At 40.9% G+C, this 13,404-nt stretch overlaps 1 protein-coding gene across 6 annotated transcripts in view; it reads left to right on the forward strand.

Annotated features, from left to right (window-relative positions):
• Positions 1-13,404, forward strand: part of DENND1B (DENN domain containing 1B) — a 269,708-nt gene that overhangs the window by 69,504 nt on the left and 186,800 nt on the right. For all 6 annotated transcript variants that reach the window (XM_070384685.1, XM_070384689.1, XM_070384690.1 and 3 more), the window contains exon 3: positions 11,704-11,747. In XM_070384685.1, the coding sequence (XP_070240786.1) occupies positions 11,704-11,747 (44 nt within the window). The remainder of the gene's footprint in view (positions 1-11,703; positions 11,748-13,404) is intronic.

A 13,404-nucleotide genomic window follows, 5' to 3' on the forward strand; every position in this document is an offset into this window, starting at 1 on the left:
CATGCCCTAACTAATTTTTATAAGACTGGTATTACCTTGAAACTAAAGCCAGATGAGAATACTAAATAAAAGGAACCTACAAGCCAGTATTGCTGATGAATGTAGGTGCAGATGAAACTGGACTTTTATCTTTCAGAAGTCAAAAAAGTTAACTTGAAATGCATTAAAGCCTTAAACATAAAATATGAAATTATATACTACTGTAACATTGACTTAAAGTTTGAAACAAAAAATTCAATAAAGTTTTGCAGTTTTGTCCAAAAAAAATCCTAGAAGAAAACATAATGATGAGTTCACTTACATCAGTCTCAGCAATAATTTTTTTGTATATGACAGCAGAAGCACCAGCAACAAAAGCAAAAAGCAAGTAGGACTATATGAAACGGAAGGGCTCTGCACAGCAGATAAGCAAGAAGTTGAAAAGGGGGCCTATGGAATGGGATAAAATGTTTGCAAACCACATACCTAAGGACTTAATACCACAAATATTAGCAACTCATTCAATAGCAACAAACCAAACGATAGAGTTAAAAAATGGGCAGAGGACTTAGACATTTTTCCAAAGAAAAGATAACAATAGCCAACAAGTACATGAAAAGGTTCTCAACGTCATAATTATCATGGAAATGCAAATCAAAACCTTAATGAGATATTATCTCAGACCTGCTAAAACGGCTTTACAAAGACAAGAGAGGACAAACGCTGGCAAGGATGTAGAGGAAAGGAAACCCTGACTCACTGCTGGTCGGAACGTATAGATGTAGCCACTGCAGAAAACAATCTGGAGGTTCCTCAAAAATTAAAAATAGAACTACCATGTGGTCCAGCAATTCCACTTCTGGGTGTTTATCCAGCAAAGACAAAATCACTGTCTTGCAGAGATACCTGCCCCTCATGCTTATCATGGTATTAGTCTCAACAGTCAAGGTACGGAAACATGGACCTCCCCTGGTGGCCAGTGGTGAAGAACCCGCCTGCCAGTGCAGGGCACATGGTCCGGGAAGATCCCACAGGCGGCCGGGCAGCTCAGCCCACGTGCCACAACTGCTGAGCCCTTGCGCCCTCTAGCCCAAGCTCTGCAATGAGAGGCCACTGCAGCAAGAAGCCTGCTCCCTGCAAGTAGAGAGGAGCTCCCGCTTGCCACAACTGGAGAAAGCCTGAGTGCTGCGCCAAAGACCCGGCACAGCCAAACGTAAGGAAATAAAATCAGAAAGAAAAGATGTGGAAACAGCCTAAGTGTCCATCCTTGGTTAAAGGGAATGTGGTGTAATACGAGTCCAATGGAGTAGTTATTCTGCCCTGTAAAGATGGAAGGCTGCCTTGCCATTGGCAACAGCACAGGTGAACCTTGAGAACATTTTACTCCGTGAAATAAGTTAGTGAGAAAGACAAGTAGTGTTATGAGCTCACTCGTATGTGAAGTCCGCAATCACTGGACTTGAAGAGCCCGAGGGAGGCACAGCTCCTGAGCCCTTGTGGCCTGCAGCCCAAAGCTCTGCAACAAGAGAAGCTGCTGCAAAGAGCCCTGGTGGTTGCCAGGGCGATGGCGGGAGATGTTGGCCCAAGGGCAGAGCTCTCAGTTATGAGATGAGTAAGTTCCAGGGGGCTGATGAACAGCGTGATGAGTCGCCCACAAGCACTATATTGGGTCTTTGAAAGTTGCTATGAGAGTAGGGCTTTTACCTTCCCGCCATGACAACGATAACAAAAACAGCACATGAGTAACTGTGTGAGATAAAGGATCTGTTAGTTAATGCTTATTGCGGTAAAGATATGTTTCTCTAATCATCTCATTGTACACCTTAAGCTGACAGAGGGTTGTAGGTCAATTATATTTCAGCAAAGCTGGGAGAATTGTAATTGTAATCGTAGTTGTCTAATTCCAAGCTTTTCTGTCTCTCCCCCCTCTCCCCCCACACATAATAGTATATGTGAAAAAAGGATACTAGACTGGCCAAAAGATTGGTTTGGGGTTTCCATAAGATGTTATGGAAAAATCTGAATGAACTTTTTTGGCCAACCCAGTATATGAAACACTTGGATAAACAGGTAAGGGTGTTCTTCCAGATCATCCCAGAGAGACAGGGGGGGAGTGGAAGGCGGGAGAAGAGGGAAATTGATTATTTTATTTTTCAATATCTCCTGCCTCTGATCACAGACATAAAGTGTTGTTATTTATAGGTATGAGGCCAGGACTTAAGCCACCTAATTTCATAATTCATGTTCCCATTCACTTATTTTATTTTTCACTCCTATAGTTTTCAGATGTATGCAGTAGATTTTCTACTGTGAATGCATTTTTAAAATGCATTTAGCATGACTTGATATAACATTTAGTGCTCATGAATTTTACAGAGAAAAATAAAACCACTTCCCTTTTTTTAATTAGCATTTGATCAGCAGTTCTCATCTTAACCAGTCTTCTGTTCGGGCTCTCCCTGCATCACACATGGCTCGGGAGTCTCAGCTCTGAGTGCATCTGCCAGTTTATCTCCTGCACCTTGGCCCTTGGATGGTGAGGGGGAAATGCCACGTTGCTGCCCTTACACACTAGGCTGGACACCCAGCAAACCGTGCCGCCAGCAGTGCCCGGAGCAGTTACTTCACACCTCCTCCTCAAGGCTCCAACAACTTCCCCTCTTCACGGAGAGCTTCGTTCCTGCTACCCACACAAAATAATCAGCAATTTTCTACGCAAAAACTCATATCTTTGTACCCCAGATTCTAAAGTCTCCTTGGACTCAGGTCTCCTCTCCTCTTCCCCTTTCCCTCACGGTGGAAAACGTTCTCAGCTTCTGTCCAAGCCCTTCTTGATCAGGACTCCCTCTTGCTGCCTCTTCAGGGACCTTTTGTCTTTTCTGAGCCTCTACTGCGTTCCCGATGATCCCCACGCTCACTGAAGCGTGTTCAGGTCTGCGCCAGGGTAAAGGAAGCAGCATTGGACCAACCTGTCCCGCTTCACCTCCGCCCTCCTGTCTTCACGTTCTCCTGTCCGGCTTCATCTCCGCCCTCCTGTCTTCACGTTCTCCTGTCCCGCTTCACCTCCGCCCTCCTGTCTTCACGTTCTCCTGTCCGGCTTCATCTCCGCCCTCCTGTCTTCACGTTCTCCTGTCCCGCTTCATCTCTGCCCTCCTGTCTTCACTCTCCTCCCCGTACAGCCCCTTCGTTGCGTTGCCTGCATGCACCGTGCCTCCCTTTCCTCTTGTCCGTTTTTTTCTTGGTCTGCTTCTCCTGCTCGTCCTGCCGTCAGAGCTCATTTTACTGTGTGGCTTATGCTTTACATCAGGTTCCCATTTTTTAGCCATGATCTTGCTCAGTGTTCTGCCATGTTTATTTGAGCATTTTTTGATATACTCTCTTCCCTTGACTTTCTTAAACACACGCTAACAGTATTCTCCAGACACTGCTGTCGTTCCTCCTCCCTTGGTTTAGTTGCTTCCTCTCATACTTCAGCGGTTTAGTCACTCAGTCGTGTCCTACCCTTGTGACCCCAGGGACTGTAGCCCTCCAGGCTCCTCTGTCCATGTGATATTCTCCAGGCAAGAGTACTGGAGTGGGTTGCCATTTCCATCTTCAGAGGCTCTTCCCGACCCAGGAGTCGGACCTGAGTCACCTGCATTGCATGCGGATTCTTTACTGCTGAGCCCCTGTGGGTGCGTTTTAAATGCTCTAGTCAGGCCCCTGTCCTTGTGGCTTCATCCCTTGATGGTCTCTCTCCTACTTTACATTCCAGATTATTCCTTTTTTTCTTTCAGTTCCAAATATTTTCTTTCTTTTAACCTCGAAGACTCAGTGCATATTGTTTCTCCGTTCTGGAATGTTCTCTGCCCACTTTATAGCCCAAGTCAACCTTTGCTTGTCTAACTCCAGTGTTACTTTGCATGTGCTTTTCCCTCCTGAGTGGTTTAGTGACTTTCTAAATTAGCATGGATTTCCTTGTGCTGCCTGTCCTGTAGTATCCTGTAGGCTTATTTTATTGTGCTATAGGTTTAGGCAAGACTATGCTTGTGCTCAGTCATGTCCAAGTCTTTGTGATCCCATGGGCTGTAGCTTGCCAGGCTCCTCTGTCCATGGAATTCTGCAGGCAAGAATACTGGAGTGGGTTGCTGTTTCCTCCTCCAGGGGATCTTCCCTACCCAGGGATTGAAGCTGTGCCTCCTGCGTCTCATACATGGCAGGTGGATTCTTTACCCGCTGAGCCACTGGGGAGTCCCAGATGCTCTCTTTTCAATGTGTCGTAGAGACCAGTTTTGTTTAGTCCACATTGTATCTCCATGGGTGGAGACGTTTCTTTAATGATCCCTGCTCATTTATACTCAAGAGACATCACCATTCTTTTGTCAGGAACAGTTTTTGAAATGATAAGCCACTAAATTTTCGAGTTCAAGCATTCCTGCAGGAAACCTTGTTGGCCCAAAAACCTAGACAACTCTGTGACGTCTTCTCCATGTATGCTGTGGGGCCTTGGAGGGCAGGGGTTTCTCCTGTTTCTTTAGCATTGTGTAGATCTTTGAACAAAGTAAATCAAACTTAAGTTAAATGGGACAGAGAAATATACTGATTATGGAAATTATTTAAAGTGGCTGCTCCTTAGATGTCAACTAAAGACGGTCTAGTCTCTGACAGCAACTAGCCTTATAATTAAGACCCACTTCTCATTGTTTGGCTTCAGTTTCCTCATTTGTAAAGTTCTGACTTTACCGTGTAGATGAATAAACTCTAAAGGTATAATCAAGCAAAACACTAATGTTATATATTTTGCCTATTCAAAAGTATGTAGTCTCTGAACCATGGTTTATAAATGCACAGTTTTAAAATATTCATCTACGAATTCCACAGAATTAAGTAAATGTTACTCATTTGTACAAATCAACATTCTTTCTACATTAAAAAAATAGTGTATTCAAATCACAATATTTTAAGTTATTTTAATTTTGGTTTTTAGTTTCAGGCCAGAAAATGTGAAAGGTCTGGTTGTAAAGGAAAATTTTACTACATTTTTCTCACTTTACATTAGAAAAAGCCTCAGTCTTCAGGAGTTTGGAATGCTTGCAGTGGTGATGCACAAATAACACAGTAAACACTCTTTTTCCAAGTTTACCGATTTAATAAAAATTTGTATATTTTTCTTACTACACTGTAACATTCTTTTATTAAAGTAAGAGTTGAATTATGTTTGTGTGAAAACCAAGTTATGTGTTCTTCCTTTGCTGTTTACTTGGCTTCCGGATCGTTGGTGGCACAGTTTCTTTTTAAACTAAGTTGCAGAGTCTCCTCTGAGTGGCGGGCGGGCCCTGGAAAGAAGACAGATGCAGAGTGTCCCGGGCGTCAGGGGCAGCGCTGGCTCTGCCAGCCGTTCCCATCCTCTCACCCATAAAGACAGCATAAAAGGGACCTAACTTTGCCAGATCGGATCTCGTATCTGGAAAGTAATCCTCAGGGAACAGAAAATTTCAGTCTCTGCGCATCCATTTGAAACTTGGGTTATTACTGCTTTCAGAGCTCCTTTGTTTCTTTCCCTGCAGTGCTTGTGAGGTGTTGCTGCCAAGATGCGTCAGATGCAGCGTAAGCAACCACACAGGCAGGAGCTAAGTGAACCCACTCCAGATGCGCAGGCACGATTAGAGTACATTTTTGGGTGCCAAAGTGTAATGCTCACTGACTGAAGAGAAAAGAAATAGGCTGTTTCCCACTATGTGACTAAACCGATAGATGCTTGTTTCATGTGTTCGCTTGTTTGTCTTCTGGGAAAGAACAGACGGGACAGAATAAAGCCACGTAGTGAGTAGGGGATGAAGAAAAGTAACAGACGAAAACATACTTAGGCAAAAGCCACAGGTGACAGGGCGGACGGTCCGGGCTGACCAGCAGGGCGAGTGTCCTTGCTTGAAGATTTAAGTGCAAGGAATCTGTCAAATGGTGGTGGTCATGTGTAGTTGCTAAGTTGTGTCCGACTCTCTGCGACCCCACGGACTGCAGCATGCCAGGCTCCTCTGTCCTCCACTGTCTCCAGGAGTTTGCTCAAATGCTTGTCCTCTGAGTCAGTGATGTTATCCAACCATCTCATCCTCTGCCCCCCGCCTTCTCCTTTTGCCTTCAATCTTTCCCAGCATCAGGATCTTCTCTTAAGTCGGTTCTTCGCATCATGTGGCCAAAGTATTGGAGTTTCAGCTTCAGCATCAGTCCTTCCAATGAATATTCAGAACTGATTTCCTTTAGGATTGACTCTTGCAGTCCAAGGGACTCTCAAGAGTCTTCTCCAGCACCACAATTTGAAAGCATCAGTTCTTTGGCACTCTGTTTTTTTTATCGTCCAACTTTCACAACCATAAATTACCAGGGTCCAGCCCCAGTAGGATTCGGCGAATTTGAAGCGGGCATGGCTTTGGCAAACTGGATACAATAGCTTTAATTAAATATTAATTAGAGATATAAAGAGTAATAGAATGAGGATAGCTCAGTAGGAAAATTCAGTGGAGAAAAGAGGCTGAATAACTTGGTTTACGTGGAAAGCTAATAAAATTTCAAGACAAGAAATTTGCGTCACCTATGTAGGCTGCAGGCATCCTCCCATTCTCCCGAAGGAGAGGAGACACTAAGACCTCCCTGGTCAGATCTTAGAAGCCCAGCATAATTAGTAGGCTTGACGAGCCTCCACGCTCCAGGTGGGAATTCAGCCAGAAGGTGAGAGAAAGAACGACATGGGGAGACCAGTCTTTCTAGGAACTGATCCCATTCTTTATTTTCCAGGGTCTGCTTTTATACACAGAGATGTAATACAAAAGTCATGTGGGGTCAGCAGTCCTGACTTTTATCAAAATCAGGTGCTTCATATAAATGTATACAAAGGTCATAGGGATGCTACATCATCTTCTGGCCAAGTGGCCTGCTAACAATTTATGACCCTCTCCTTGTGACAGCGGTCAGTCAACCAGAACACTTATTTCTCCAGGGGTGATTATTCTTAAAAGAGATGCCACCTTCCGAAGGCACCAGATAAAGTTACATTCTTATAGGGTGAGGGTGTAGTGGGTTTTAATTAAGGAAAGAATTTGCTTAGCCTAAGGTCTAACGTGATTAATATCAAAGGTTAATATTTCTTCTATATATTCATTAATGTGTATAAGGGCAGGGGATGTGGAGACTTAGCAGCAAACATTGGCTCAACAAATGAAAAACCCTTCACCAATACAGTTTCTAATCAGCCCACTATACTACACTAATAATTTCCTAACTCCTTAAAAGAATCTGTTTTTAGAAAGTTTAGAGCATCTCGTGCCTCTCGGTTGGGAGGCTGTGAACAATCACATGTGGCCAGACAAGCCTGTCAGGCAGGCTAGAGAACCTTCAGAGGAGTTTGTAGGTTGAAACACACCTGTCACGCCGAGGAATTATTGTTAACTGGAGCTCTAAGTTAACTCCTTCTCCGAAAGAGGGGGTGGGGGACAGCCCCCCGTAAAGTCAGAGGTGTAGGTGAGAGCACAAAGCAGTAAAGTAGGCAGACTTTGGTTTTTGGGGGGTAGATGCTCGAGAATTTCCAGGGGGACTCCTGAGGCTCGATCCTGTCTTTGCGTATGTCGAGCCCCCTTCCTCATGACCTTTGCCACAGGCAGAGTTCCTCACGCTGGCTCCCGGCAATAAATGACCGCTGGAAAAACCATAGCTTTGACTATATGAACTTTTTTTTTTTTGGCAAAGTGATATCTATTTTTTAATATGCTGTGTAGATCTGTCAGCTTTCCTTGCAAGGAGCAAACATCTTTTAATTTCATATCTGCTGCACTGTTTGCAGTGCTTTTAGAGCCCAAGAAAGTAAAATTTGTCACTTCTTCTACTTTTTCCCTTTTTCAGTGTACTTGCTCAGTTGTGTCCAACTCTTTGTGACCCCATGGACTGCAGCACAGCAGGCTTCCCTGTCTATCACCAACTCCCGGAGCTTGCTCAAACTCATGTCCATCGAGTCGTTGATGCCATCAAACCATCTCAATCTCTGTGGTCCCCTTCTCCTCCCACCTTTAATCTTTCCCAGCATCAGGGTCTTTTCCAGTGAGTCAGTTCTTCACAGTAGGTGGCCAAAGTATTGGAGTTTCAGCTTCAGCATCAGTCCTTCCAATGAATATTCAGGACTGATTTCCTTTAGGATGGACTGGTTGGATCTCCTTGCAATCCAGGGGACTCTCAAGAGTCTTCTCCAACACCGTAGTTCAAAAGCAACAATTCTTCAGCGCTCAGCTTTCTTTATAGTCCAGCTCTCACACCCATACATGACTATTGGAAAAACCATAGCTTTGACTAGATGGACCTTTGTTGGTAAAGTAATGTCTCTGCTTTTTAATATGCTGTCTAGGTTGGTCATATCTTTTCTTCCAAGAAGCAAGTGTCTTTTAATTTCATGATTGCAGTCACTATCTGCAGTGATTTTGGAACCCAGGAAAATAAAGTCTTTCACTGTTTCTATTGTTTACCCATCTATTTGACATGAAGTTAGGGGACCAGATGCCATGATCTTAGTTTTGTCAATGTTGAGTTTTAAGACAACTTTTTCACTCTCCTCTTACACTTTCATCAAGAGGCTCTTTAGTTCTTCACTTTCTGCCATAAGGGTGGTGTCATCTGCATATCTGAGGTTATTGATATTTCTCCTGGCAGTCTTGATTCCAGCTTGTGCTTCATTTCCCCTTTTATTTGCCATGAAATGATGGGATTGGATGCCATGATCTTAGTTTTTTGAATGTTGAGTTTTAAGCCAGCTTTTTCACTCTCCTCTTTCACCCTCATCAAATAGTAACTAGAAATAGAAGGGGTATTGAAAATACTCACATTGAAACTCTCTAATTCTGTTATTTATAAGAAGGGGCTATTGTACATTTCTGCATGATGACTTTTAATAGAGCCATCATATATTGTGTTAATTTATGAAGATAATAACTTTGGTTTACTATCACATGAAGAATCCATCATATACTTTTTTATGAGATTCAAATCCTAATAGCTACCATTTTTGATACAACTGCCACATAAACCCACACACACACATACACTTGCACATGTAAATGTTTTCCAGAATAGTTTCCACAGGACATTAACATCTGAGTGTATTTTTAGGGGATCTGTACATGCCGTGGGCTTCCCAGGTAGCGCTGGTGATAAAGAACCCACCTGCCAAGGCAGGAAATGTAAGAGGTGCGGCTTCGATCCTCTGTCAGCAGGACCCCCTGGAGAGGGGAATGGCAACTGACTCCAGTGTTCTTGTTTGGAGAAGTTCATGGACTGAGGAGCCTGGCAAGCTACAGTCCATGGGGTTGCAAAGAGTCAGACACGGCTGGGCAACTGACACTAACAGGTCGTAATCATTTAAAAAGTATACGTTTGGTTTTACAGGAAGGTGTAATCATTTAATATTAGCTCCATAAATTTGTAGTGCATCATTCTTATGTAAGATTTTTAAGTGATTTTTATGTTAACCTATGTAGTAATTTTTTTATTCCTTAATAAATAAAAAGGTTAATTGTAGAAAGCATGCTTTTTTAAAGTTCAAATATTTGAAAAAAATCTTTTGATCTTAATACAGCAAGAGAAGCCAGCTCATGCTGAAAATATCACCAGGTATCTATTGCATTTTGGAATTAAAACTCAAAATTATGCATCATTGGACTGTACTTTTTTAAAAGCAATATAGTAGTGAAAATAATGGGATTGAACCGTAACTTTTCACTGACTGGGTACATCAAGTGATATCTTTGATCTAACAAGCCTTTTCCCTGGAGTGGAATTCAAATCCTGTGTATCAGTGATGGTTGCTACTTACATTGGACTTTCAAAGGCTTTTTCAGAAGTAGTATTATCCATTGTACAGTATCCTTTTAAAACACATTTGCAGTAGTCAGAAATATGTTTTTGACAGAATTAAAAAATACATAACCAAAATATTTATTAGTGATCCTTAAAAAAGCTTCTTTTTATTATGCTAAGTAGAAGAGAAATATTGTTAAGAAATACTGAAAATGAAAAACCAGTGGGAATATTTATGAAACACTCATTTTTATATATGAATAACTGGATATAATAGAAAAATATCTCTAAAATGTCCCAGAACGTCAATTGTATTTTAAATAAGCTTGATGATGTATGCCTACCAACTTCTCTATTATTTTAAAAACTGACTTAGAGAGTTGCATATATGGGCTTTCAAAAGTGAAACTTGGTATAAAACAAACATTATTACAGTATTTATACATTTTTATTGAGATTTTATTTTATTTATTTTACTTTATTTTTCATTTTTAAAAAATTGAATTATAGTTGATATACCGGGGAAGGAGCCTGGAGGGCTATAGTCCATGGTGTTGCAAAGAGTTGGACGCAACTAAACAATTAACACACACACATGTATAGTTGATATACAGGAAATTTAAGTTGTAGGTGTTCAGCATAGTGAGTCACAGTTTTTAAAGGTTACATTCCATTTATAGTTACTACAAAACAACTGGCTATATTCCCCGTATTGTATGGTATATCCTTGAGCGTATTTATTTTGGATATAATAGTTTGTATCTCAGCACCACACCTCTGTCTTGCCCCTCCCCTTTGCCTCTCCCACTGGAAACCATCATTTGTCCTGTACATCTGTGAGTCTGTTTCGTTTTTGCTACATTCATTAGTTTCATTTTTTAGAGTCCGCATATAAGTGACATCATACGGTATTTGTCTTTTTATGTCTGACTTATTTTACTTAGTACAATACCCTCCAAGGCCATCCATGTTGCTGCAGATGGCAAAATTTCATTCTTTTTTCTGGCTGAGTAGTATTACATTTGTGTGTGTGTGTGTGTGTGTGTGTGTACATGTACACACCGCATCTTATTCATCCACTCGTCTGTTGATGGATAGTTAGGCTACTTCCATATCCTGGCAATTGTGAATAGTGCTCCTGTGAGCATTGGGGTTCATTTATCTTTTCCAGTTCGTGTTTTTGGCTTTTTTTTGGATGTGTACCCAGGAGTGGAATCGCTGGATCATTGGTAGCCCTGCTTTTCGTTTTCTCAGAGTCTTCGTTCTGTTTTCCGTGGTGGCCGTACCAGTTTAAGTCCTGTCGTAGTGTAGGGTGATTCCCGTTTCTCCACATCCTCGCCGACATTTGTTGTTTTTGGTGCTGCCGTTCTGACAGGTGTGACGTGATGTCTCATTGTGGTTTTAGTTTGCATTTCTTGGATTCACGATGTTGAGCACCTTTTCATGTGTCTGTTGGCATGTCCTCTTTGGGAAAATGTCTATTTAGGATTTTAAGTGGAAATTTAAGGTGATGTATTTTGGTCTAGTTTCTGTGGGCTATAATGTATTTAATTACATATTTACCACATTTATATGTTTTTCAAATTAAAACCAGTATATTAAGTGGAGTTAAATCTGAAAATTTATATTTTAGAATCTTAATGTCCAAGGTGTATAAATCAAAAATGAGTTGCTTTTGATTTGTAATAGCTTGACCAGATTATTCATTTTATTATTCCTGTTCTAAAGCTCATTAAAACCCTTAAACTATCAAAATATTTAATTTTGAACCTCATTGATTGTAAATATTTAAAGAAAAAAATTTTAATTATGTTAAAAAGTAGCTCTGACAATCTTAAGAGTGTTTGAACTAGACTGTTGCCGTGGCTGTGTCGTTTTCTCCGGGTAATGCCCTCTGTCTGTCGTTTACAGATCCGGAGGTGTTGTGGAAGTTCCCAGAGGACTTTGCAGACCAGGTTGGAACCACATCATTTTTAAAAAGCATTTAAAATTGAATATTGATGATTATTACTGCTGTTACTGCTACTACTGGTACTGAAGCTACTGCTGCCTATGAATCACTATAAGTATTTCCTCTTGGTCAGCTCTGAGAGTAAAAAGCCATGTATGGAGAGTATCTGGAAAATGTTTGGAAGTTGCCAGCGAGATGGGTGATGAAGAGGCCCATCTTGAAGCTAACAGGAAGTGAATGTTCACAGTTTCCACGTGTTTTTACACTCTTTTAATGTATCTGTGGAAAATATATTTAGAAACACTTAAGCATTTCCCCATCAGAAAGACCGATGGTGCGGTTCTTTGAGGGATACCCTTCTGTCGGTAGAACAGAAGGGTGCTACTTAGCTCTTTCTTAGCTGTGTAAGTAGAACAGTAAGAAGTAGTAGCTGCTGTAACTAAGAGACCAGTTCTGTCCTTGTTACAGTAATATTGGGATCATTAATATATATGAGTTGAACTGGCATTATTTCCTTATTTTAAAATAATTCTTATTTGTAGCTTTATTTTCTTAAAACAGGAGACTTCAAAATGAATTTACTGTATTTGTATTTTAAGTGTAATCTTCTCTAGTTCCTTAAGTATTTAGTGTGACCAAAACTGTGAATTATTTCGACATGATGTGTGTAAATTAAAAAATCCTTATAGTTTATATTATACATTTATAATTTTGAAGTGAATTATATGGGTAACCATACACATTTAAGTTTTTACACAAAATACTACTCTTTCTGGAAATCTGATGAGCAGATTCCTTTTTTTTTTCTTTTGCCTGCAAAGAAATAGGATGAAACAGTTTTGTCACTGTTAAAATTATAAAATTATAACCCTACAAGCTTAAGCATGTTAAGTTCACAGATATAATTTACAAAAATGAAAGCTGATAAAAGTCTTCATTTTAAAGCAGTTCATTCAGAAATATACTGACATGTGATCTTGATGTGGAAGAATAATTTATAACATGAAAATCCGTATCTAAAATTAGGAAATTTCGCTGAAAATGTGAGTTCAGTGAGCATGTTAAATATTAGTTAGATGATTGACTGTTGTTTCACATAATAAGAGAATATGTGCTTTTAATTTGTCTTTAGCCTTTTGGAGAAAGAATAGACTTATAAGTATTTTAGGTATGTAAGTCCATACAGTGAAGACGGGATTTGTACATATGAGGCTCCATTGGGTTTGTTCCTCAGTAATGGGAAGTTACTTCTCTCGGATCTGCCTTTAATATAGGAGTTCAGTTTAGTTGCTCAGTCATGTCCGACTCTTTGCGACCCCATGGACTGCAGCACGCCAGGCTTCCCTGTCCATCATCAACTCCCAGAGCTTGCTCAAACTCATGTCCATTGAGTCAGTGATGCCATCCAACCATTTCATCCTTTATTGTCCCCTTTTCCTCCCGTTTTCAGTCTTTCCCAGCATCAGGGTCTTTTCCCGTGAGTCAGTTCTTCACATCAGGTGCCGAAAGTATTGGAGTTTTAGCTTCAGCATCAGTCCTTCCAATGAATATCTAGAACTGATTTCCTTTAGGGTTGACTGGTTTGATCTCCTTGCAGTCCAAGGGACTCTCAAGAGTCTTCTCCAACACCACAGTTCAAAAGCATCAATTCTTCGGTGCTC

The sequence above is a fragment of the Bos mutus genome, chromosome 16 (assembly GCF_027580195.1).
Source record: "Bos mutus isolate GX-2022 chromosome 16, NWIPB_WYAK_1.1, whole genome shotgun sequence".
Taxonomy (NCBI): Eukaryota; Metazoa; Chordata; class Mammalia; order Artiodactyla; family Bovidae; genus Bos; species Bos mutus.